Source organism: Ylistrum balloti, unplaced genomic scaffold, assembly GCF_031769215.1.
Source record: "Ylistrum balloti isolate Yb309-2 unplaced genomic scaffold, AGI_CSIRO_Ybal_v1 Utg369760, whole genome shotgun sequence".
NCBI lineage: Eukaryota > Metazoa > Mollusca > Bivalvia > Pectinida > Pectinidae > Ylistrum > Ylistrum balloti.
In genome coordinates, this window is record NW_026781959.1 from 772198 (window position 1) to 796156 (window position 23959).

At 36.3% G+C, this 23959-nt stretch overlaps 1 protein-coding gene across 1 annotated transcript; it reads right to left on the reverse strand.

Moving 5' to 3' along the window:
• Window positions 1–11921: 11921 nt before the first annotated feature.
• LOC132543638 (thyrotropin-releasing hormone receptor-like) lies at window positions 11922–22099 on the reverse strand. The gene is made up of 4 exons (XM_060207154.1): window positions 22024–22099; window positions 21764–21841; window positions 14445–15100; window positions 11922–12152 (listed from the first exon to the last, which is right to left on the reverse strand). Exons 1-4 carry the CDS (start codon window positions 22097–22099, stop codon window positions 11922–11924), a joined length of 1041 nt encoding a protein of 346 aa, XP_060063137.1.
• Between the last annotated feature and the right edge of the window lie 1860 nt (window positions 22100–23959).

Genomic DNA, 23959 nt, shown 5'->3' on the forward strand with positions numbered 1-23959 from the left:
TTTTGTTTCGGAGCTTTTAATCCACTTTTAAACGACCTCCTCTTGATGGGTCGTTATCCGAATATCCTGATAAGGTTAACAGTTGTAGGCCTAATTGGAGACGGCAGTGTGAACATTTACGGTTATCAGCGAATGTTTGATATGTTGTCACACAGACCTTAATTTTTTTGCGTCTTTTCACATATTCTGTCACTTTTCGAATGGGCATAGACACTCATGCAGAACTTGCTGATCAATTTGCCATATTGCTGCCATAAGCATTTCTTCATGTAGCCTGTAGATCAACTTTGTCCAATATAATGCGTTATAATGTAAATGGTCCATGGCTTGCCATCAAGTGAGGCTTCACTCTCCTGTATATATGGTACATCCTTACTCTTTGTAATTTTCATTCCAAATAAGACTTGCATGTATGTGGTTCTGTACGAGTATAATCACACTGAGTTTTCTGCCTGTATGCCGTCAAGAACGTCAACACTTCGTGAGCAAAAGTCATGGTTAACGTACATAGTCTGTAATGATAGACCGGATCGTGGCCCTGATAACGAAGAGGTACCACAGTTAGTAACAGTATGACGCCTGGTATCTTTTGTCATCAGGTATGTGTGTTCGAACTGACTTCGACGACGAGATATTCTGGTCCAATTCCCTGCTGTCGTGGACTCGTTGATCATTCCAGACGACTGCCTCTTAAAATGGGGATCTGCAACACAACAGGAAGCCAGATCAATTTAATAATTTACCGATCATACATTTTGCGTTAATTTCACGTAATTTGATTCCACCTGCCCTAAACAGAATTATGAACGAAAATCAGGTTCTGCTCTATATTTCCTCCAAATCTTTGTTCCAGAAACGAGATGAAAGGACAATTCAATACTATTCTAGATCGCCGTCATTGAAATCGGTTATATTTGATGTTCCTGAACGATACCATTAAATCGAGACAATAGTGATTATTGTTTACGATTTATTGCATTCATCCTTATTTTTTCGGAATTGTTGTGAAGAGTGCACATAATAACATTCAGAACACACAGAAAAATAAATCAATTTAATGTTGAAACTGTGCCTGGAATTCAGAATAAAGACACACACCACCAACATTAGCTTTAAGAGCCGATCATAAAATGCCTGCTTAGCGTACCTGTAAACTCTTAGTTCGCAAATCGTACTGTTTATATCATGTTTACACGCGAAGGCTTTTAATATTTCATCTTGATTCTTCCGTATTCTCTATATAGTAAATGGCTGTCAAGAGTGAGCTTGGGGAAGCCACTACATTTGTCAACGGAAGGTGTATTCTGAAGTCTTTCTATACTCCACAACAGTCTCAAAGCTAATTTCAATTCCCATGGAGCATATCAAACTATAAAGTTTAATAACATACAAGTTCAGTCGTGAATTTAACCACTGGAATCTGGGTTCTGTCAATATGAATACATGTAAATGTTCATTGGTATAAGAATAGACCGTCCCATTATACTGTTATTCCAGTAACGGCTATTTTATAGGATTATCATATACTGTTATTGACAGATCGTCAAACACCCGTAATTAGCAGGAATTAAGGAATAGGATAAGAACAATTAAAATCTAAAAATGTGAATGACAGTAGATATAACGTATGGGGCCATATTTGGTATAGATTGCAAAGTTGAAAACCATTCCCAAAGAAAAAAGTCTTCTACTCGGGGAGTAACACTAGCACCTGCAGTGATTAAACCTTGAGATGGTTCATACATGCAGTGCGAAACCAGAAGAACTATCGCGTGATTGCCAAATTTTACAAGCAAGTGGGGGAACATTTTAGCAGTCAATTACGTAATGATGTAATTATTATCGCCTCCTGTTTATGTCGATATATGAAGCGTTTCTATTCGTGTAATCCAATGCATCTAGTACCAAGGAACACAATGTGTATCTGGTATACCTATGTTACATATGGAAGCCTTTCAAATGGCGACCATCTTTAAGGAATAAATTCAGCTGAAAAAAATCGTTAACAAATAAAATGCCTAGCTGTTAAACCACTCATCCTTCCTATCCTTATTATCTCAAACAATATCTGTCTCCTTTGTTCTTTAGTTTTTCTGCCTCTTTTTCTTTTCCAAAAATATGTATGTGTGCATTGTACATTAAAGACTGTACTTGCAATGTATGTAGATACCAAAATTATCGAGACGACTTTTGATATATTTGTGCAGCCTGCGTTCAAATTTTTGTCTGATATTTTTAACATTAATTGTACAGAACTTCAAAGGTCATCCCCTTGGTATGATTACAACTGGGAAATAGATATATAGTATTTATCTGTCCTCGCCGCTTTTGGCCTTTGTGGAGAACGTTTGCCCTTTACAAGAAGTCTATAGGTCATGTTCCTACATATAGTACGTCATGACTTAGCAGAGTGCTTAGAATGTATTCGGTGCTTTCTGTTTGACGCACATCGTAATAATTTGTTTTGCAATTAGTTAAAGGCCAGTGGCGTAGCGTCCGTGCATGCTTGCATGCTCAAGCATGCAAGAATAAAATTCGAGAAAACATGTTTTCTTTTTCTTGTTTATTAATCTATTTCCATAATGTGCATGATTCTTTTCTCGCGATTTGTTTTATATACCGTTGCGACGATATATTCCGGAAACTTTCCAGGTTTCAAGTTTACTTTTATAATACCAGACACACTTCCGTAACCAAGTTAACAAGCGCTTACATTTTCGAGATCATGTCGAAAAAGATAGAAGATTTTTTCAAAAAGGTTCCAAAGTCTGATGTTGAAGAGTCTTCGTCAAATATAGCCGAATCGCTTCCCTATGACAAATCAGACCCAGTCAAACTTCAGCAAGAACTAAAAGAAGGACCATGTTGTGTTGACCTAGCTTGCGAACAGTTAACAGATCAAATAAAGAAGAAAGTTTTGTTAGAGTCCTGGAATCAGTGGCTCGGTTTTCCCTTTCCACAAAGGTATTGGTTATTCGCAAATGAGAGTTTTAGAGTTCAGAAGGTTCCGGGTTCGAGCCCGGTCTTTCCCCATTCCTATAGTATTTCACAATTACTGTAAATAATGGCCTAGATATATCTAATATCATCACAAAGAAATAAATCGTCAACTAATAGAATTGTGTTACAAGTGTCTATACTATAACATCTATATTAGAGATATTACAGATAGGAGGCAAAATGCGTATACACACGTTACACTAAAAACACATAATCTTATGCGTGTTTGTATTAGTGTTCTGTGCCTCATATCGGTATGTTTGTGGTTGAAATGTAATATACGGCTGTTTTCTACATTTTGTTTCAAATAATCAATTTAACAGCATTCGCCATTTGTTAAATATGCCAACTTGTTTCTTTTTCGTCTTATGAACAATTTGGGTCATATAAGAATACTTCTTGGAATTAAGAGAACAAAAATATGCAGCATTGAACTCAGGATCTTCTGAACACTAGACCGTCAGTTTAAGCGATTAAGCCGTCTGGTCACCGGCAATCCCAGTTCATTGACAGTTTCGTTACCATTACCCTAAGACATATTGTTTCTGTTATTCAAGGGTATTGTTAGCTCTTTTTCCACTACCCTATGCATAATAAAAGGTAACGATGATTTTATGAGCTTTTGCATTCATTAAGGATCATAAAGTACAACAAAATATGTGTCTAAACTACATGTATTGTAACAATACAGTTTCCTCATACTTATGGACGCTTATCGATAAAAAAATCAATGCTCTTTTTGTGTAGCTTTTTAAAAATATGATTTCAATAGATAAATAGAAAGGGTGAATTTAGATTTTAAATTCAGGAAAAAACATATCTAAACTATATGGATTTTGAAAAGGGCTGTAAGGATTTTGAAAAGGGCTTTAAGGATTTTGAAAAGGGCTTTACGTACGAGTTGAAACTAAAATTCAGCAGAAAAGTGAGTTAACGTATATAGAACCCGTCTGATGAAACATATATGTTTCATGATATAATACATGCTACTTCCGTACTATATATGCAATTTTAAAAGCGTTTTTCAAATAGATGATTTTACGTTGTTACATCATGTATTTGTACATGAAAATCGCTCAATAATTCTACATGCCACTTGCATAAAGATTTGTGAGCATATCGAGTTAATCAACTAGTTTGATAAGTTTCATATTGCATGCTACATAGTCACTAGTGTAAGATTCTATTTATCACATACTAGGTATTAATGAGAATATAAGCTAATTCTCAGTGAATGTGATTTCATATTGATGATGTCGTATTCGGAATGTCCCTTTTGACTTATGCTCGGTACTTTTGTGTTTACATGTACTTACATACCAGTGTCTTTCTATTTCAGAAAAGTACATGGCCGCGAGAGAAGATTCAACTGCACCTGGTTGAAAGAACATCCATGGATGCGCTATTCCGTCTCCAAGGATTCAGTTTATTGCGTGCACTGCTTCATATTTGGAGATAAGTGTGGAAAGGAGAGGCCATTCAGATCTCCAGTAGATGACTGGATCAACCTTTCCACTTACGTCAAGCGTCATGAAGCAGAGAACTCACCTCACCATGGCTGTCAGATTTCGGCGGATCATTTTATTGATATTATGACTGGAAAGGATGACTCAATTATATCAAAACTCGACTCTTCTCACAAAGCAGATGTCAACAAAAACAGACACATATTGAAAAAGATAATCGAGGTGTTGCTGCTGTGTGGTCGGCAAAACATTGCAATCAGGGGGCACACTGAAGAAAAGAGCAATTTTTGGGCAATTTTGAATGTTCTGTGTGCAGATGATCTTGTGGTCCAAGATCACATCTCCAACCCTAACGCGCAGTTAAAGTACACATCTCCAGATATCCAGAACGAATTAATTGAAATACTGGCGTCTCATGTCACCAAAGCAATTACACTTCGAATTAAGGAGTCACCGTACATCGCCGTTCTTGCAGACGAATGTACAGACAAATCTACCAAAGAGCAATTGTCTGTCTGTGTGCGTTACCTTGATACGACAGAAAACGGTGAAATATGTGTTAAAGAAGACTTTTTGTGTTTCATACATGTTAAGAGCATTAAGGGGGAGGACTTGGCTCCTGAAATCATACAAGCTCTTCGGAACTTTGGCCTGGACATTGCAAATTTTAAGACAAACAGCTCCGCATCCCACCTATGTGCATTGCAAGTCGCACCAGTTAAATCTTGCCCTTGTTCATTCCTCTTCCCAAGCCTGTGTACGGACCATCATGGGAACGGTGCAGGATATCGCTTTTGCTTTCGATTATTCAGCAAAGCGCTTGCAGTACTTCAAAAATGAGCTCCTCGGTGACCAAAACGCCAAAGATCAAATGGAGTCTAGGACCAAACTGAGAACACTGTGCGAAACGAGATGGTCTAGTCGTGCTGATGCCTTACACACGTTCAAGGCTTCATTCAGTGTCATAGTTAGTAGTTTGGAGGCGTTGAAGAACGACGGAGATGACAAAGCGGGTGGAAGATTGGCAGCAATTTTGAGGTTCGAGTTTATCATTGGGCTGGTCGTTACTGAACACATCCTCAGCGGCACTGTTGCGCTTTCCAACCATCTACAGTCAGTAGACTGCGACCTTATGGAAGCCGCCACTGAATGCAGGACTGTAATAAGTATGCTCAGAAATGAACGAGCGGATGATGATGTTTGGAATGAGCTGTTTGACCAGGCTGTCGGCGTAGCCGCAGAATACGGTATTCAACCTTGCGTCCCGAGACAAACTGGACGACAGCAGCAACGTGCAAACTACCAGATACCCGACCCAAGGCAATATTGGAAAGTTAGTCTGTTCTTGGTTTTTCTTGACCATTTGATCACAGAGCTGGAGACACGGCTATTGGATAGCGAGGGTAGATTCAAAGCAGAGACGCTCTTCCCACGTAATCTTCAGCAACTCACTGACGATATTGTCAACGCAGTGTTTGATGCCTTTGAAGTAGACCTGTCCGACAAGGCGTCTTACCTGACGGAAGTTCGGCGATGGAGAACCAGATGGGTAGCCATTCCACTAAAGGACCGACCAAGAGGTCTCTGCGAAATCCTGGATAGGACAAGTCGAGATCTATACCCAAACATTAGAAATATCTTTAGTGTACTTCTCTCAATGCCGACATCGACTGCATCAGCCGAACGATCTTTCAGCTCGATGAGACGAATTAAGACCTACCTCCGGACAACAATGACGACAGAACGGCTGTCTGCTCTTGCTGTCCTCCATACCCATCGGGACACTCAGGTTGACATAGATACTGTCATTGATGACTTCGCGGCAGCAAAGTCTCGAAAGTTGCAATTCGTTTAAACCAATACCGGAGGATCAGAATGATGTCTTTTTGTGGTAGATAACCACTTTAAAATTTTTCGTAACTTTTTGATGTTTCATGGTACAATCTTCCCTTAAATCTACGTTTTAGATTGGTATTGTGTTGTATATTTCTTTATCTCATCTTTTGTATCGTAAAGTTGTTTTTGACAAATGTGAAAAGTGAGATTAAAATCTTTATAATCTTTATATATGCTGGTCTTTTTAATAATTTCGAATGATTACAATGCTGTAATCAAAATACCTTCAGCTGCCGCCCCTGCACCCCCAAGCATGCAATTGAATGAAGGCCTCGCTACGCCACTGAAGGCCCATCGGTACGTAGTCATTTAGAGCCAAACATCAATAGCAAAGGACGCCCCAAAAAAAACAAATACCAAACGAACATGACACAAATATCGTATACCTTATGTTAAAGATCGAATACTCTGATATAACAGAAAGTATAAAATAAATATATCATAGATAACACATTAAAAAAAACTTTACACGTCGATTTAAAGTAAAAGAAATCTGACGGTAAAAGGTTGGATCAAATGACTGACACAAAGAATAATTTTCTCTTTGTGATCTATAACCGCGTGTAGTAAAGGTATTGCTAATACGTCAATGCGAGAGGGCCGTTTATTCTGCCCGATCGGACGGAAACTTCCCCACTTCCGGTGAGAGTAAGATATCTCTATGTTGCCGGCGTTAGACAGCCTGCACGCACAGATCATTCGCACGCGCTTAACAGGAAGTTGTAAATTTTAAACATGATTGATTGATATTGACAGTTTAAGATAATGTTGATATCATTGTATGACAGTATCAGCTCATCTTTAACTTTTCAAATAAGTTTTTTTGACAATGAGTTATCATTATGATTGTCTTTGTACAGTGTATAATGTAGATTACAAAGCTTTCAAAACAGAAAGAAAAGATGTTATTTTCCTGATTTCGTTTCCATATTTGTCAGCAATTATTTGTCTCGTAATTCTATTTCCAGTATGTTGGAGATAAAGAGTAGAAAAATATCATTTCCTAGTTTGATGGTAAGACGGTAATTTTTACTCTCTCGTCGGAGATTTTCGACAGTCTAACTTTCGGCAAACCCTCGGGTTAGACAGTCCTCCGCCCTACCCTCAAGCTCGGAAGTGATCCTATTAGTCTTGCCGACTAGTAGCAAATGTATTCACATTAAATTTCATGGAGCTAGCTTCCCGTTTGAGACCAATTATTTCGCCAGTTCATTTTGGTAACAGTTAAGATAAGTGTTTTTAAATGTGGGTAAGGTAGTTTAATAGTGTTAAGTTTAGGGTACGTTTTACCTAAGTAACTCTATCGACTTTCTCATTGCCTTCGATAATTCTAACATAATCAGAATCTAAAATAAAAGCGTCTGGTTTTCACCTTGTATATAGATAAAAGTTAATCAGTTAGACACGAAAATGCATGCATTATAGCCCATGGCTAGTTAGTTATTGATTTGATTTCTAAACAAACTAACTATTACATACTCTTCCTTCTTACGTTCAAGGGTTCAGAATTCTTTCTTTTTTATTCATCATTTGTATACACACACTAATTGCGGTTATACTTCCAACAGAAATCGGGATGTATTACTGAAAAGCTCCGTTTTCATTCCAAATTGAATTGCACAAGTAATAGACAAAAATAAAGACATTATGGAATGGAGAAAAACGATCAGATATACATCCCTTTTCGGAATCTTTGTGTCCACCATTGTTCGATCTTTATTCGTTCTTTAAAAGTTTGATATAAATAATTATTTTTCCTTCTTTTCTCTTCTTTCCTTTGCTGTTTCTCTCCAGTATATAGAATTTGAAAATTCACCCAAAGAAAAAGCGATGATAATTGTTGACTGTCAAATTTAAGATTGTCGCCGGTCAGTCATTTTATTTTTCTGGTCAGTCCCAAAATCTAAGGGACATAACTTGGGATTAAGGATAACCTAATTGGATTTTTGAAAATGAAAACGGTACAAAATGTACACGGAGAAAATCAATATGAACAAGTGTTGTTATATCAAATGTATGGAATCGGACTGACATTCGTGGACAGCCTACTACTTAAGCCGTCGCGATGATGTGAAATCTCTAACATACAATAACACTTATCCTGATGATGCTGATAAGCGGTTAATCAGTGCTTACCACAACCAATGTAAAAGTGGGCACATACCAAGCTGTCTGTTACCAGAGGGCCTTAACGAGGAGTTTCTGAGTCTTGATTGCTTGTTACTGCTAAAACCTATGGAGAAGAAAATCTAAGAATTTCAGAATTGTAGAACTGCGAAGTACGTGACAGTTATGACGCCCAAACACGTTATCATTGCACGCGCGTCCATCTGTGTGTATAAACATTTAAGTATGATCAATAGTTTGGTATCGACGAGTAATACAGAAAACACTATTGTCCAGATTTCTTTTATATTTGTCCCCGATTATTCTAGAAAAGTTATATTGACATACCCATCACACAGCCGGATTTATCCGGGGATTATGTTAGTTTTATAACACAAGGCTATCTGAATAATTGATAGATTTCTAATCACGCACTGTCCGTCAGAATGAATCATGGATCATCACGTCATAGTTCATGAAGCTCTCCCACATGACTAGTAATCCTCCGACAAGCGAATGATATAGTACCGACAACGGGGATTAACATCATCACAACGTCGTAAGTCATATGAGAACGGTTACCCTGGGAACGGAGTGGACAGTAAGGGTGATATACCAAGGTGTTATGATAAGGACAACGCACTAATGGTTACCACCCGAATATCATATATATTTCACCAATATGACAGATTATCACGAGAGCGGAAGTTTTTAGGCGAGAGATGAGAAAAAGAGTAAAACCAACAAAAACCCATTTTGTCGGAAAAAAGGGCGGGAAACCTTACAATATTGATTGACATCAGACAGAAATGAGGCTATGTGTGAGAACGAGGCAGCGCCATTTTAGATTGACCACTATTCGCAGTATGCTAGTGTTTTGAACAGGTGGCTACTGATATATATAAAAATATTAAGAAAAACCTGCACTTCACACATATCGTGTTCGTGCTTCACTTTCTACCAAAACCATTGAATACAAAACATAGTTATGATTGTCAATAACTCAATAGAAATATCATCACTTGAAATATCATATCAATATTGGTGACTGCAGGCATTATATCACACGCAAAATTCTTTTCTTTTCAATATATTTAGATGGGAAACTCATTAACATATTATTTTACCGTATAACGAAATTCAAAAGCCATATTGAGCCAAGCCCACAAAAGCGAAAAATGATATCCCGCTGTATCATCTGTAACTGGTGTTCCGAAAGATTAAACTTCCAACTTTTTGACAAAAACACGCTTTTTTCGATACCTAAACATAAATGGTGGAGTTTCCGAATAGCATCGTGTGTCAGTAATCAACAACAGATACACCGCACCTATACTTTTGATATGATACTTGTCGAGAAATGCAGACATCATAAATTCAAATTGACCATATAAGTATCCCTGTCACTTCCGAACAATATTAAGTGATGGTAAAAACAACAAAAATCCAATCCTCTTTACTGATTGCTAACTCCTACGACCCAGGATATTCAAATTTAAATTGATTTCCTTTAAGTCCATATAGCTTGGGCTTGCATGTTTATATCAGGTGCATCATTTCTCTACAGGACCGATAAATATTTTTTTTCGTCTATCAGATCGCACAAGTTGTCATTAACAGTGACAGTTATTGTTTCATTGTACACCTACTAGGTATAAAGCGATATTTATGTAGCAGTATTCGAAAAATTTAGTGGTAAAGTGATCTTTGGAGTTTTTTCAGCACACCTGACACGATCTTACGAATATCTTAAGTGGTTTAACGCCTTCGCAACAGACAACTGTTAAGAGGAACAATACAGGAAAATGAAGCACAGAAACACCAAGAATACAAGACTCTATACCGACTATACTAAAAGCGACACAGGTAAAACTTCGCTTTTTCGCGTTACATTTCGGTGCTTTTTTCGCTTTTTCGAGTGGTGCTTCTTTTGCGTTCCGTTTTGACGCACAAGGAGGACGCAATTTTCATGGTATGTAACTTCCCAACACATGTGTTTCTTGCTCACTCTTGTTTTCTGATGTTTTCTTATATATTTGTGAGCGGGAGATTATTCTTTTAATAGAATCCTATTTTGGTAAAATTAAACCAAATCAAAACGCTTTTTCGTGCTGCAAGAAATACGCGAAAAAAGCGAAAATGAAATGCTTAAATTTCGCTTTTTTGCGTTTTGAACTGAGAAAAAGCGAAAATGGCACTAATCAGCCACCATATATAAGCGAATCTACATAAGTTATGATTAAACGAAGCCATTGACCATGGGTTACCGAATCACTCAATGTTGTCTTCTTCGCGGTAGTTTGGTAACCAAGTTTCGTACTTCAGCATATGCTTAATGTCTCCAAAGCTACGAATGAGTAGTATAAAGTCTAGTGCCGAAGTCACTCAATTTATAGTGCAGTCATGCTGCAGTGACCCGAAAGTTGCGACTTCTGCTAAGATACATGAACTCAATCAAATGGCCCGGAAGTTGTGACTTCTGTTGGAACACACGAAAATGTTTAAATGACATGAATGTTACTACTAGATAAACACAATCAAATGACCCGGAAGTTTTGACGTCTGCACTCATTGCAACATTTAATATGTTTCTTTTGTCTTAACGCACAAATTACATGTGTTTTTAGCAGGTTACCTGATGTTTCCTAATAAAGTCTCATAAGACTTGCAGGAATGAATGTTCTGTCCATAAACAGGCAGACCATATCATGATTTATTACAAAGAAATTTATAAATTGGCAGCATTTGGAGTCTTGGTGAGGGCGATTTATTTTATGTGTGATGCTAAGAACATGTTCCTTGAAATAGTTCAGGTTTGGACTGGTAAAGCCGTTGGCAGTATGTGAGATGATGCATATTCCTGGTACGTGTTCAGTTTGTGACATTTTGTTTAAATATAGTGTATTCAAAAAGCCAACCATAAAAAAACACTTGATGCTTATCTGTACAATTGATTTGATTGTCAAAGTGATTGTTACTTTAGCATGTCGATGACCCCAGACGTTCCCCACTGATCAAATAAGGGTACGAATATTTGTTAATCTGCTGCACACTTGTCCTAACAATTGGATAACAAAGAAAAACGTTAGACGCTGGTCTGAATTACTTCTAGTTACTGGTAATATTTCTCATACATATAACAGTTTGTTTACCCTTATCTAGCACCATTTGATAAAGTAAATTTACCGCTTAACAAACCGCACAGTTCTTCGATCAAAGCCGAAAGCTTACATAAAACCTGCAATTCCAGTTACGTTCATCTAAAGAAAATATCATATAAGTCATTTTAGGACGGGGAATATTTGAACGGCACCAAATCAAAAGTAATCAAGTCATTTCACAGTAAAATTTCAATAAAACATCGTGTCACAGGCATGTTGTCGTAATCGTTATGTTCTATTCAGCCGTTTACACAGTTATAATGCCATGTAGATGGTGGAATAGAATGGAAGCCTACTCACTGCATGAGAGTATCCGGTGGTAGGCCTTCCTGAATTTGAGCGACATGAGGCTGTAGAGGATGGGGTTGACTGCACTGTTGATGTAAACCATGACGCGACAGAAGAGCCAGAACCAGACGTTTAGGTATTTGTGGTCTGCCAAAGAGTTATATACCACTATAGCTCGGTACGGTAGCCACAGCATCGCAAACACCACTACTATCACCACCAGCATGCGTATCACCTGTAAGGGGTAATGTTTACATATTTAGATTGGTACAACAATGTCATCTGCTATCTTTAAATTCGATACGAAATGTTCTTCCTATGCGTTCTACACAGTGTGAGAAATAGATTTCACAACGTATTGGTTTTTCTCATGGCGTGCTCGTAACAGCAAGAATTCAATAAGGACGAAAGCAAGGGCAGACAAACCATACTAATGATACAAAAAATCTCCAGAGTTGCAACATAAGAAATTATTTACGTATTTCCTTCTCTCTTACTTCCATTTAAAGCAAACACTGAAAAAAAAATCCTTCGGTCCATTTTCTCTTTTGTCTCCTTTTTTGTTTTCTTTCTTAATATTCTACGGTGTGATAAGGACTACCTCGTATGCGTTTGGCTGTTGAAAGGACATAAAATTTATATAAACAGACAGATATCAAGCGCCACTATATCCCCTTGAGGATATAGAGGGAGAGAATTGATGAAAATTGTCCTTAACTTCTATTATAGTAGAAAGGTAGGCTAATGCCGGAGCTAACGATTTTACAAGCATCACACCACAATGTAACTGCTGTTTAACACGTGGCTGATTTTTGTATTTCCGAGCGGGTTAGATCAAATTAATTCCCGTTAAAACGGCGATTGATAATTGGTTTATCTTTACTGGCCAATCAAATAAAATCAGCTTTTTTATATTGGGTAGTGGGTTGTATAATTAAATAACATATCAAGCTGATTTTGAGGTTGGATGAAAAGAAAAAAAGGTGTTACAATAGTGAAAATAGTTATTTTAAAGTTTTTTTTTTGCAGTACGAATAAGCTCAGATTCGCCACACCAGCTTAAACCATATAAAGATAAGTATCTAATGCTGATTGGATAACTGACGAACGATTTTATATTCCTTTACTTTACCAGGTTGAACGTCTTTGCAACAGTCAGGGCTATTCGAGTACGGATGTCAAGACAGACACCAGGAGTGGAAAACAATGTACAAAAGGCTCACGTTAAGTTGCCTCCTCCGATCGCACAATGGTCTCTCCATCTTCCATCAGAGGAGATACTCCCGACATGTTAACCCATCAGATCGCCAAAATAAAACTACGTGAAAATTATCCGCTGTATAGTAATCGCGTCTTACAATAGCAGTGAGATAAAGCAGGACTGTTCTTTCCCATTCTCCCTCGCTTTTGCGTCATTGACAACGCTCACAGCAAAATAATTCAAGGTTCCTGCTTAATATTTTCACTTTTTACAGTTTCATTTACTTTGTAACCTAAGCTATACTTGTAAACTGAAATAAGCTGCTGGAAATGGCATTTTGTAGAAATTGAAAATTTTAAATAATTACAACGAATTTTTATTGCTAAGGACATTTTGTTGAGTATAGCTCTGGAATTCTTGGGTAGATTTCAACTTTTTACAAAAATATCAACACAATCAACAGATGTAAAAAACGAATTTTGACTTTGTGGGCCACTTTCCTGAATTTGAGGACAAGAAATTATAAATTCAGCCGGGTTTTCGATCTATGAAAAAAATGTTATTTGGGTAAAAAAAATGCAAAGCATTAAGCACAATGGCCCCTACTTTTAAATCGTGAAAACTATTCTTAAATATTCCTCTTTTAAAAATTTAAATTTTAGAAAATATTCATATGATCGATTTAAGTTATTTTAAAAATTTGCTTGAATGCTATGCAGATTTAAGCTCTTAAAATCAAATGAAAATTTTGCCTCTCCACATTGTTTTTTCCCTTATAATCCACCTATCATTCAATTACCTTATTTTCGATTAAATAGGATTACCTTAGTTGACTCCTCGCCTTTAAAATCATTGACGAGTCCTTCTTTAGATTCATCGACAGCCTGTACTATTTAGGTTTACTGATATTCAATTCATGTCTGCTACCCTAGATTATCACGTGATTTTTTAAAAGTTATTCTGCACTTACTACAAACGCATCTGAATGTATTTAGAATTGCATAACTTTATTGGACCGTTTTCATTATATTAAGACGCTTGCCCTTCCGGAACACTTACTATTAATTTGGTTTTTATATTACTTATAGCCTTCTTAACGTCTATGGCCAAATAAGGAGGCCTCCATGTGTAGGGGAGGTATATCATTCTCATTTTACATTTTCAATGGTCTCCATGTAAATATTTTGTTCTGGTTATGATTTTTTCATCGATCGACGGGTTATGATTGATGAAATTGTCAGCTTTCCTACTGGTCCATTATTTATTCATTTTCCTATACTATATTGAGTCGATTTATGTATACGAACTAGACATTGACATACATACCTGGTAGCGTGATTTGGACGTTTGACGTGATCGATTGTTAGAGTAATCAGGAGCTTTGCTTCCGTCCGAATCCAAGCCGGACTTATTGTAAAGTATCCTGATAATAAACGAATACAGAATTCCAGACAAAAGTAACGGAAATATATAGAAAATAAAAAAATCTGTCATGTAATAGAAAAGGTATGATTCTCGCTCGAGTCTGTAGGTACAACTATGAAGGGACGTCGATCCGTCGCATGCCATTCGGTAAGTCATGGTTGTAAGTCCGAGCCATGGTGTGCAGTAGAGCACAGAGAAGCACCAAAGGGAGATAATTATACGCTTGGCTCTTCGAGCCGTGCAAATTGTTTGTGCTTTCATCGGATGGCATATTGCGATGTACCGTTCCAACGTGAATGCTGTAATGGAAAGAGCCGACGCGTCGGCACCAAGGTATTGCACAAAAACGAGAAGAGAACACAAGGCCCTTCCCCATGGCCAGTGGTTCCGCCGAAAGAAGGGTTGTGGTATAGCTGGTAACGTTGCGGACAAGAGAAGCAAACAGTCAGCCACTGACAAACTTATGAGATAACAGTTGGTCGGAGTCTGCATACTTCTACGACGCGAAATCACAACGATTACCAGTATATTTCCAAGCATTCCTATAACGAATATAAACAGAGGCACTACAAATGCAATACATTTGTATAATGGAGAGTAATCCTCAGTTCCATGTAAGACGGCAGGTATACAACTCTGAGAATCACCCATTATCAAAAAAGTTCCATTTGGAACGATATCCGGTTGTTTAGTTGTGAAACACCTCATGTACATACTGACCGTAGCAGATGAATTGGCAGAATACTCCTTGTCTGTCATATTGCTAACAGTACAGTGTTCTAAACGTAGACATGCATATTACCGTACCTGTTTATTCCAAAAGCAAATTTGTAAAGAAATGATGATGAAATCATTCAAACCACATTATTATTGATACATTACACTTAACTCCATTTTCAAGGGCTTTTGCTTTGATAACGATATAAGAATGCATTGTCACCCCTTATGGTCTGACGATATCCTGAGACTACTGCCTGCTGTGTTAGCGGCACTGTAAAGTACTCGCTCTCACGCAGCTCAGCAGGTGCTACAGCAGAATGTCATGATATGGAATATTACTACAGCTGGCTTTTAAGCCGTTCAGTATGACTTTATATCATTTTGTCTAATATGCAATTTCTTCCTTATAATAAATTATGAAAAACAACACTCAACATTCATCTGTGGACTGAATTTTAATTAAAGCACTAAACATCACTATGACGACCATGACAACACACCAATTTTAGAGCTAGTCCTTAAGGAATTTAATATCCCCAAGTAAAAACACTGCTCTTCAATAACCTGAAACCTGGATTTTTGTTGTTGTTGTGGCCTTTAATAACTCCTGTAAGGACGTGCAGGATGTTGTTTTTTTTGCGCGAATATTTAACAAAAGACGATGGTTTGCTTAATTCTAAACGGAGACACTACCTATCGGTATGTGAATGTTGTGTATGTAGTATGCACAAACAGCGACTGAATTTGACGGCTTGTTAACATTTAAGTAGTAAAGAGAAGTTACATAAAAGTTTGATTTCGTTTATATTGTTTAACGTCCTACCAACACCCAGGGTCATTTAAGCACGCCCTCTCGATGTATACGAAGTGTGTTGCTAGTTCTAGATAGGATGTTATATAATATTTATGTAATTTTATATTATTTGTACGTGAAAGCTTCCTTGTGATAATGTGGAAGCGATACTGATTTTATAGTCCTACGACATTAAAGTAGACTGCCGAAGGCTCCTGGCAGGACACCCCATCTCATATTACACAAAGGACAAGTTATGATGTTCAAAGTACTAGGTTTGTTGTCAGTAATTTGTGGAATCAATGAACGTAGTACACTCTTATGTTTTGTTTCCGATATTTTCATTTATTCTTTTTCCATTCAATATATCTTTCTGATCGAAATTTTTTCCCTTTCATACGTAGTTTATATCCAATCAAATCCAAGGAAAACTACCCTTAGCAGATCAATGTACATTGTAATAGAAATTTACAGGTTTTATATAATAAAAAATCAAATTAAATCAAAACATAGTTTTATATGGATGAAAGTTTGCATTGAAAATGTGATAACAAATATCATTTTTGATCCAAGAAATGAAAACATGATTTCATCAACAAATAACAACATGTTTATAGTAACTTAATATAGATGTATGGAAAGAACTTTTCCTGAATCAAAATGTTTTCACGATTCCAGTCATAATTGAATTGCGTGCTAACTATTTTGGAACACAATGAATATATAGTTATATAAATAATATACAGTTATAATAATAACAATATACTTTATTTTGTAAGGATTACATATTTAGCCAACGGCTTTTCTTCCTTATGGTCCTCTTGTTAGTAAAATACAGTATATATGTGTTAAATAAAAGTTACATATTGTATATACATAGTAAACATGTAGTAAGAAAGCAAGGTATCACAGATAACAATTTGGATAGGAATATCACAGGATGCATAAATATCATCATGACAAATTTTTGAACATCCGCTCCAGACTAATGAACAATACAGGAAGTGCGGAGAAAAACGTATGCATTACAATATTTGATTCTAGCGTTCATTGGAAGGTATTTCTTAATTCTTCTCAGCAGACACTAACCTTTATTTTGTTTGCTTAATACATAGTTGACATGTTCTTCCCAGCATAAACACAATTTTCACACCCAGCAGTTTAGCAGACGGGACCTGGTCAATCTCTGTATTTTTTAAAATAGATACAAGACATAATAATTTCTATTATGCTTCTGCTTTGTGGTTATAACCATACAGTTTGTTTTGTCAGCATTAATAATTATTCTATTTTCATTACACCAGTTTTCGACTGCATTTAGGTCACATTGTAATTTATTTTGGACATTTAAAATAGAAGAATCAGAAGCTGATAGAGTTGTGTCATCAACGTACATATCAGTTTTACACTGTATTTCTAAGGGAAGATCATTTATAAAAGTTAAAAATAAAAGAGGTCCCAATATAGATTCCTGAGGGACTCCATGAGTAATAATCAGGCTTTGGGACAATTTACCTGAAATACATACTTTCTGTAGTCTATTGATGAGATAGGATTTAAACCAGCTCACCGCTAGATCATTGCACTGGTAGAGTTTCAACTTTTGAATTAAAACATGATGATCTACACAGTCAAAAAATAATATACAGTTATACAAATGATATACAGTAATAAAGGTCCGCAATTTCTCGATTCATTTCCATTATCACATTCTTCCTTTCAGCATTCCCAGCACATTTACTCGTGCCCAAATTATTCATATGATGACTGTTTCGTCTTCCTAGGACTAAAATGATTGGATGTCTCATGCGATTAAAGAAATGTACCACCATCCAACAGCAGTGACTCCTTTATAGCATTTCAATGAGTGGCCCTATAGTTTGAGATACAAAACTATGACTTCAATCGTTATACCGTGTGATCGTTGTGAGACTTCAAATGTTTTTATCTACACTGTTAATAGCCCTTTATTGTTATACGATATTGTTGCGAGGTTATGAAAACATTAAAGGTGTGGGCGTTAGATGTAAGGTGACAAATGGAAACAGTTTGATGATGGAGCCACAAACAGAAATACATTTGTAATACTATTCCACTGGATGTCATAATCTGGAAACGGCGGCCTTGCTCCACAATCAATCCCTCTGTATTGAAACAGGCCAATGAAAACATTGTACATCCCATTTAATGCAAAGTAACAATAACAAAAAGTAACATATGTTAACTAATTTTCACATGTGGAGATATAAGGAAGAAGAGGAATTGTTCTGCAGTAATTTTTTCATACTTCGATAATAATCTTTCTTTTAATTCCCCTTCAAATGCACCACAAGGAGAGTTAACGGGTATTTTTCAAATCCATGCACACAATAATCAAACATGGTCGAAAGTATACATAATCTTAACACAAAGACAATAATAATTTGAAAAAGGCTTATCACTCATTTTTCCATATTTAATTTGAATTATGAGTTCTCTTTCGGATTCATTTGACCATGAGAGCGCTTTTATAGTACGATCACACTGAAATGTCGTAATAAAAGGGATTTAGCCTCCTTCTTCGTATAATGTAATGACGACAGCATGTACAACACTTAGACCCAATTCGCGATGACGTATATCTTAATAGGCTGGCAATTCAGTTGTCTTGTACTGCAGGTTATACCTTTTCTAATTGTCCTGACACTTTTAATGTCTTCCCTTGTAAAACTTTCTTTTTTAGTTTGCCCCATTTTACCGACTTTGAGTATGAGTTCGTTTTTATTTCCCATAATTAAAATGTCTTAATTAATGGTGACGTTGCTTATTGACTCTTTCTGTACTATTATCTTCACGAATTCGTAACCAGTCATGATTTAACTCATGATTAGTAACAGAAAGTGAATATTTCCTGCTCAGTCAGTGATGCAACCATTACCTTTGGACAAGCTGTGGGTTTGTGTTTGCACGATGTGAGTATCATAGACGTTATGTAGTGTTTGTATCTAACGCCTTTCAACAATTGACACGGTGACATTTCGGATCTCATTTATTTTCTTTCTCTTGCCATATTTTGTTATAACACCAAATTTTTGTGCCATCAACACCAGCCCTTAATCTTGTGGACACGTGTTATTTGATTTTAGAGAGATCAATTGGTATAGCCAAGGTTTGAAATGCTGGCAAAATATGTCCATACGGACATGTTATATATCCTAGAAACTTGACAATAAGATAAATGCTATTTTTCACCGATCGTAAGCTGGCTATTTTTTTAATTGAGGTTAACTTTCGGTGCATTATGTCGCCTAACCAGTAGATCCGCTTTGTCATATTTTCTTCACAAAAGGAACAAATACAACGGAGATGAGGCTTATAAACAACTCTCGAGCCAGTAAGGCTTATTTTTAAACATGACGTAATTTGAAACCAGTTTTATTTGTTAGAGAAAACCGACTCATTTTCAGATTAGGGTTATTTATAAGGTTGACTATTCCAGGACTTTGTAGGGTATTTCATTGAATTCTTTATACTTAAAAAGTCTGTTTTAGCGCCAAACCATTGTTCTATCTGTACCGTATACACCCAAACATAGTTATTTTTAAAAAAATACGGGTTGAGATGGTAAAACAAATCACCAAAATCAGATTATTTAACCAGCAAAAGTAAATAACAAACGGTGTGTACATAAAAAATATTAAAGGGATATTCAACACAACTTAGGATTTGAAATCGTGCTTGTTATATATTTTTAAAAAATCACAAAAAAAAAACTTCCAGATGTAGAAACTGTAAACCTCACTCCCCCATATAAACTAACAAACGATATATAATTTGGGGCAATTCTACATAGATGTAGGTTGATCAATTTACAAACATTAGCCCTACCATGACTTGGCCACAACAGGTTTAACTTTAATGAGCCAGACAGATTGAAATATTTGTGTGTATCTTAAAATCGACAAGAAATAAGACAAAGCAAGAGAATTCCAATACCAGCAGAAATTATATGTTAAATATGTTATTATTAATATGATATCAGTAAGTATCTACTAAACGCTTCCCATGAAGTCTGTGATCCAATCAGAGGTCCGGATTTCCCGATGTACTGTTTTAAACAATCTTTCGTTATATTGGTAGAGATATTTCCATCCAATTTTCCTAAACAAACTGACCTGAGCTTAGGAGATATATTTTGATGCTGATAATAGTTTTAAAGTCACTAGAAAGAGCCTTAACAGTACAAAACAACCAAAAAATTGCAACATTGTGCAGAATATCCTAATAAAGAATGAAAAATGATGTAATCGGAACGAGACATATCAAAAAAGTTACAACTTCCGGCTTAACATTTAGCATTCTGATGGTGTTGGACGAGACATATCAAAAACAGTTACAACTTCCGGCTTAACGTTTAGCATTCTAATGTTGGTGGACGAGACATACCAGAGTAGTGACAACTTCCGGCTTAACGTTTAGCATAATGCTATGCCTGTAACGACTTGTTCAGCCGTTGTCAGTATATTTGGTAGTTTATTTCAGTATAATGCACCATAAAATTAGCTGCGGTTCTGGAAACTGCAGTAAGGAATATAAGCCAAATCATACTGATGTCGATAAGTTGCATTGCGACTTACATACTTTTAAATTGTGCCGCAGTATTCTTAATTAGGATGATAGCTTGTACTGACTATCTATAATAAAAATTCCGAATTTCATATAGGATGTTGACAAAAAATCTTATTTGTGAAAAAAATCCCCTTCTGCATTTATTGATGTAATAACACAAACCTTTTAATTAGTTTCTTTTCATGTTGATTATAAAAGGGTCCTATAGTCTCCTTGATTGGCTCGATATTCGTTGCTAATGTAAAAGGACAATATTCCTTGTAAAAGGTTTTGCTAGTCTACCAAGCAGGTGTGTTACGTCATCCTTTGAAGAAGAGATTAAAACTGGTTTACGGACCCAGTCGCAATATTGCAGGTATATCGTGTCCTATCTTTCCTGTTTTATCTTACTGTTCTTTCTCTTCCGTTGAAACTAAAACGACGATTAAGGAAACCGTCGGCCATTTTCTAGTATCGTGACCTTTGATCCACCTAGGCACGGAGACTGTTCATGAGATGGGGAAAGAATATCTTTATTGTATTTTAATGGGTGTTGGCAACTGTGGAACACTCATTCAACTGTATTGTTAAGGGGGCTTAAGGAGAAACCAATATGTATTGTCCTTACTTGATCATAGCCGACTTATTGTGCCTATATCCAAATAGATCTGCTGCAACCTTTTTACGTATATTTTCATTTCTTTATGATCATTTAACTGTGTTTTATATTCCAGTCTTAGTCCTCATACGAGGCTAGTACGGTGTAGTAAACCCATAAGACAAACTTGCCACGGATCTGTGACGCCTAACGCAGTCGAATTTTTAAAGAATATGGTAAAAATATCATAATAATTGACACGGAGTGGGCTGAATATCGTATTATTCGAGTTTGATGAAATCGATTTCAAACTACTACCTAGCTGATATTATTTTTACAATCATATTCTGGAACCGTTATAACCCAAGACGAGATAACGATCTTGTTTGTTTACCAGTAAAGTTGCCAAAAGTAATTTTATACAAATGACATTATCACTTGCTAGTTGCCTTGCAAATTGGTTCAGACAAACAAATACCTTTTTGTCACTTTTGCAGGATAATGACGTAGGAAAAGAGTTTGTGCTGATGTTTATGAACAGCAAGAACTCAATATCTCGAGTGTAACTACGTCTCACTACTCCGCTACCTGATCCGGTGTCTGTGGAAATACAAATGCTACTTTTGAACACTGTTATAAGGTTTGAGGTAACATTTCAAGTATTTCGACAAAACACAACGGTTGTTGAACTTACTACGTAATCAAGTGACTGCAAAAAAGAATGAATTGTATTTTGATAAACCTGACAACGAATTCGTCTACATTGAAATAGAGAACATTACATGTGGTAGTCATTCTCTTGCTGAGGACGATCCTGGGATCCGGATAGCTGGAATCTTGTAAGGATATGGCTAACATTATTAATATCAATGATTATTAGACGGACGAAATCTTTTAAAGCAGATAAATGGAGCGAATCACTAACAATCACTAACGAGTCCTAGAAAGACGAAGCAGCAGCATGATGCAGTGTGATTCATTGTTTCGTTATGCTGTTTTTTCTTCTAAATTTGTGTACACAAGAGCTATTCGATTGCGAGTTGTTGGTAGAATTTTTGAAATTGCAGGTAATAAACAGGGCTTGTGGAGGTCGAGGTTTTCCATAACCAGTATGCCACGTTTTGATTCATTTGATTCGTGGAACGATTCAGAATATGACGATCTGAGTTAATAATAAAGATTATGAAAATTACTAAATGTTGATGTTCGGGTGTTACCCATCTGGTTTTTTAAAACATGTACCTCAGTCTTTTTCTTCAACGAAAACCACAGAGACAGCTGAACATTATGGTGCACGAGGAGCATGATACATTTTCCGTTTCTGGACAGCAACAGTCCTACTTCCACTACCTCTTTACATGTCGCAGCTGATTCAACATTCAAAGACCTTTCTTCATTTCAGTTTGTTTTAAAAATATCCCTGTGCGGCCACGAAGTAAGTGGTATACTGTTATCAGTCTGTCCGCCCATCCGTCCACTTCGAATACCGCACTATAGGTCTGTCTTTACAAACAGAAAATTGGTTGGAGCACAATATATCGATTTTTACTTCTTCTTATCCAAGTGTAAGGTGAACTAAGCATCCATTCTTCTGTTTTTGTTTTTGTTTTTGTTTTTTTTTGTTTTTAATTTTTGTTGTCGCCGTGAATACACTTTTCACATTCTAAACCTCATTTCAAGTGACATTAAGCAAAGTCTAAATATGTAAAAGTTTCAAAATCATTCATTTTTTCATTCACTATGAAGTTTTCTTTCCTCTCATTGGTATCGGGCGAACCCGAAACGTTGTCATGATCAGCAAAATCGCCTTAGAGAATGAAATTATGCAGATTGTTTCACTTAGTATTGGACGGATGAGAGTTAGGTGGGATGGATATTGGGCATATTGGTAACGTTCTATAAAGAGTAACATTCACAGAGACTACTTGTTTTTGTTTGTAATAGTATAGCACTCTGGCATGTTATTATCAAGGACAGAAGTTTCACCAATTACTTTGTTAGCTTCAGGGCCAAAAACATTAAAAAGAAATATCTTTCAATATTTATGTTGGTATGTTTCCTAATGATTGTTTCCTCTAGTTAGAAAACAGCAGGGTTGTTATTCTCGAGATGGCTGAGGAATTTCATCTCAATTACACTGGCGACCTTTACAATTACCACTACATGAAAAATCTACATGAATTTGTGAAGATGACAGAACACAGGATTGATTTTGGAAAAGTTGGTGCTAATTACGTTCAACAGAATATTTTACATTTAAGGGGACAAATCGTGACCGATTTTTGTTTGTTTTAAAATAAAGTCCATGTGAACTTGGCTGAGTGAGATTCCATTTTGTTGCTTCATTCTTGTTGAATATTGACACTTCTGTTACTGGAATACTCAATCTCTAATCCGTCATCATTATAATATTAGATTATTTTGTTAAAAAAGAGTTTTATCGTCGTTTGACAGAAAGGTTGTGAGATGAGTTTGAGCATTAATTGAAAACGGTAGGGAATTTAGATTCGATCAATTACTGTGTTGTATTCGGTAAATGTACAACAGGTCAATTACACAAGTAACGCCACCTTTCAGATGTGCAAATGTATCACCATCCCGTAATATAGGTATGAGAAAAAATATTTCAAGAATATTTCTTTGGCAATTTCAAATACTATTCCCCTTATTTATCTTGAATTAGATACTGAATATCAATGAAAAGGTAAAGGTTCAACG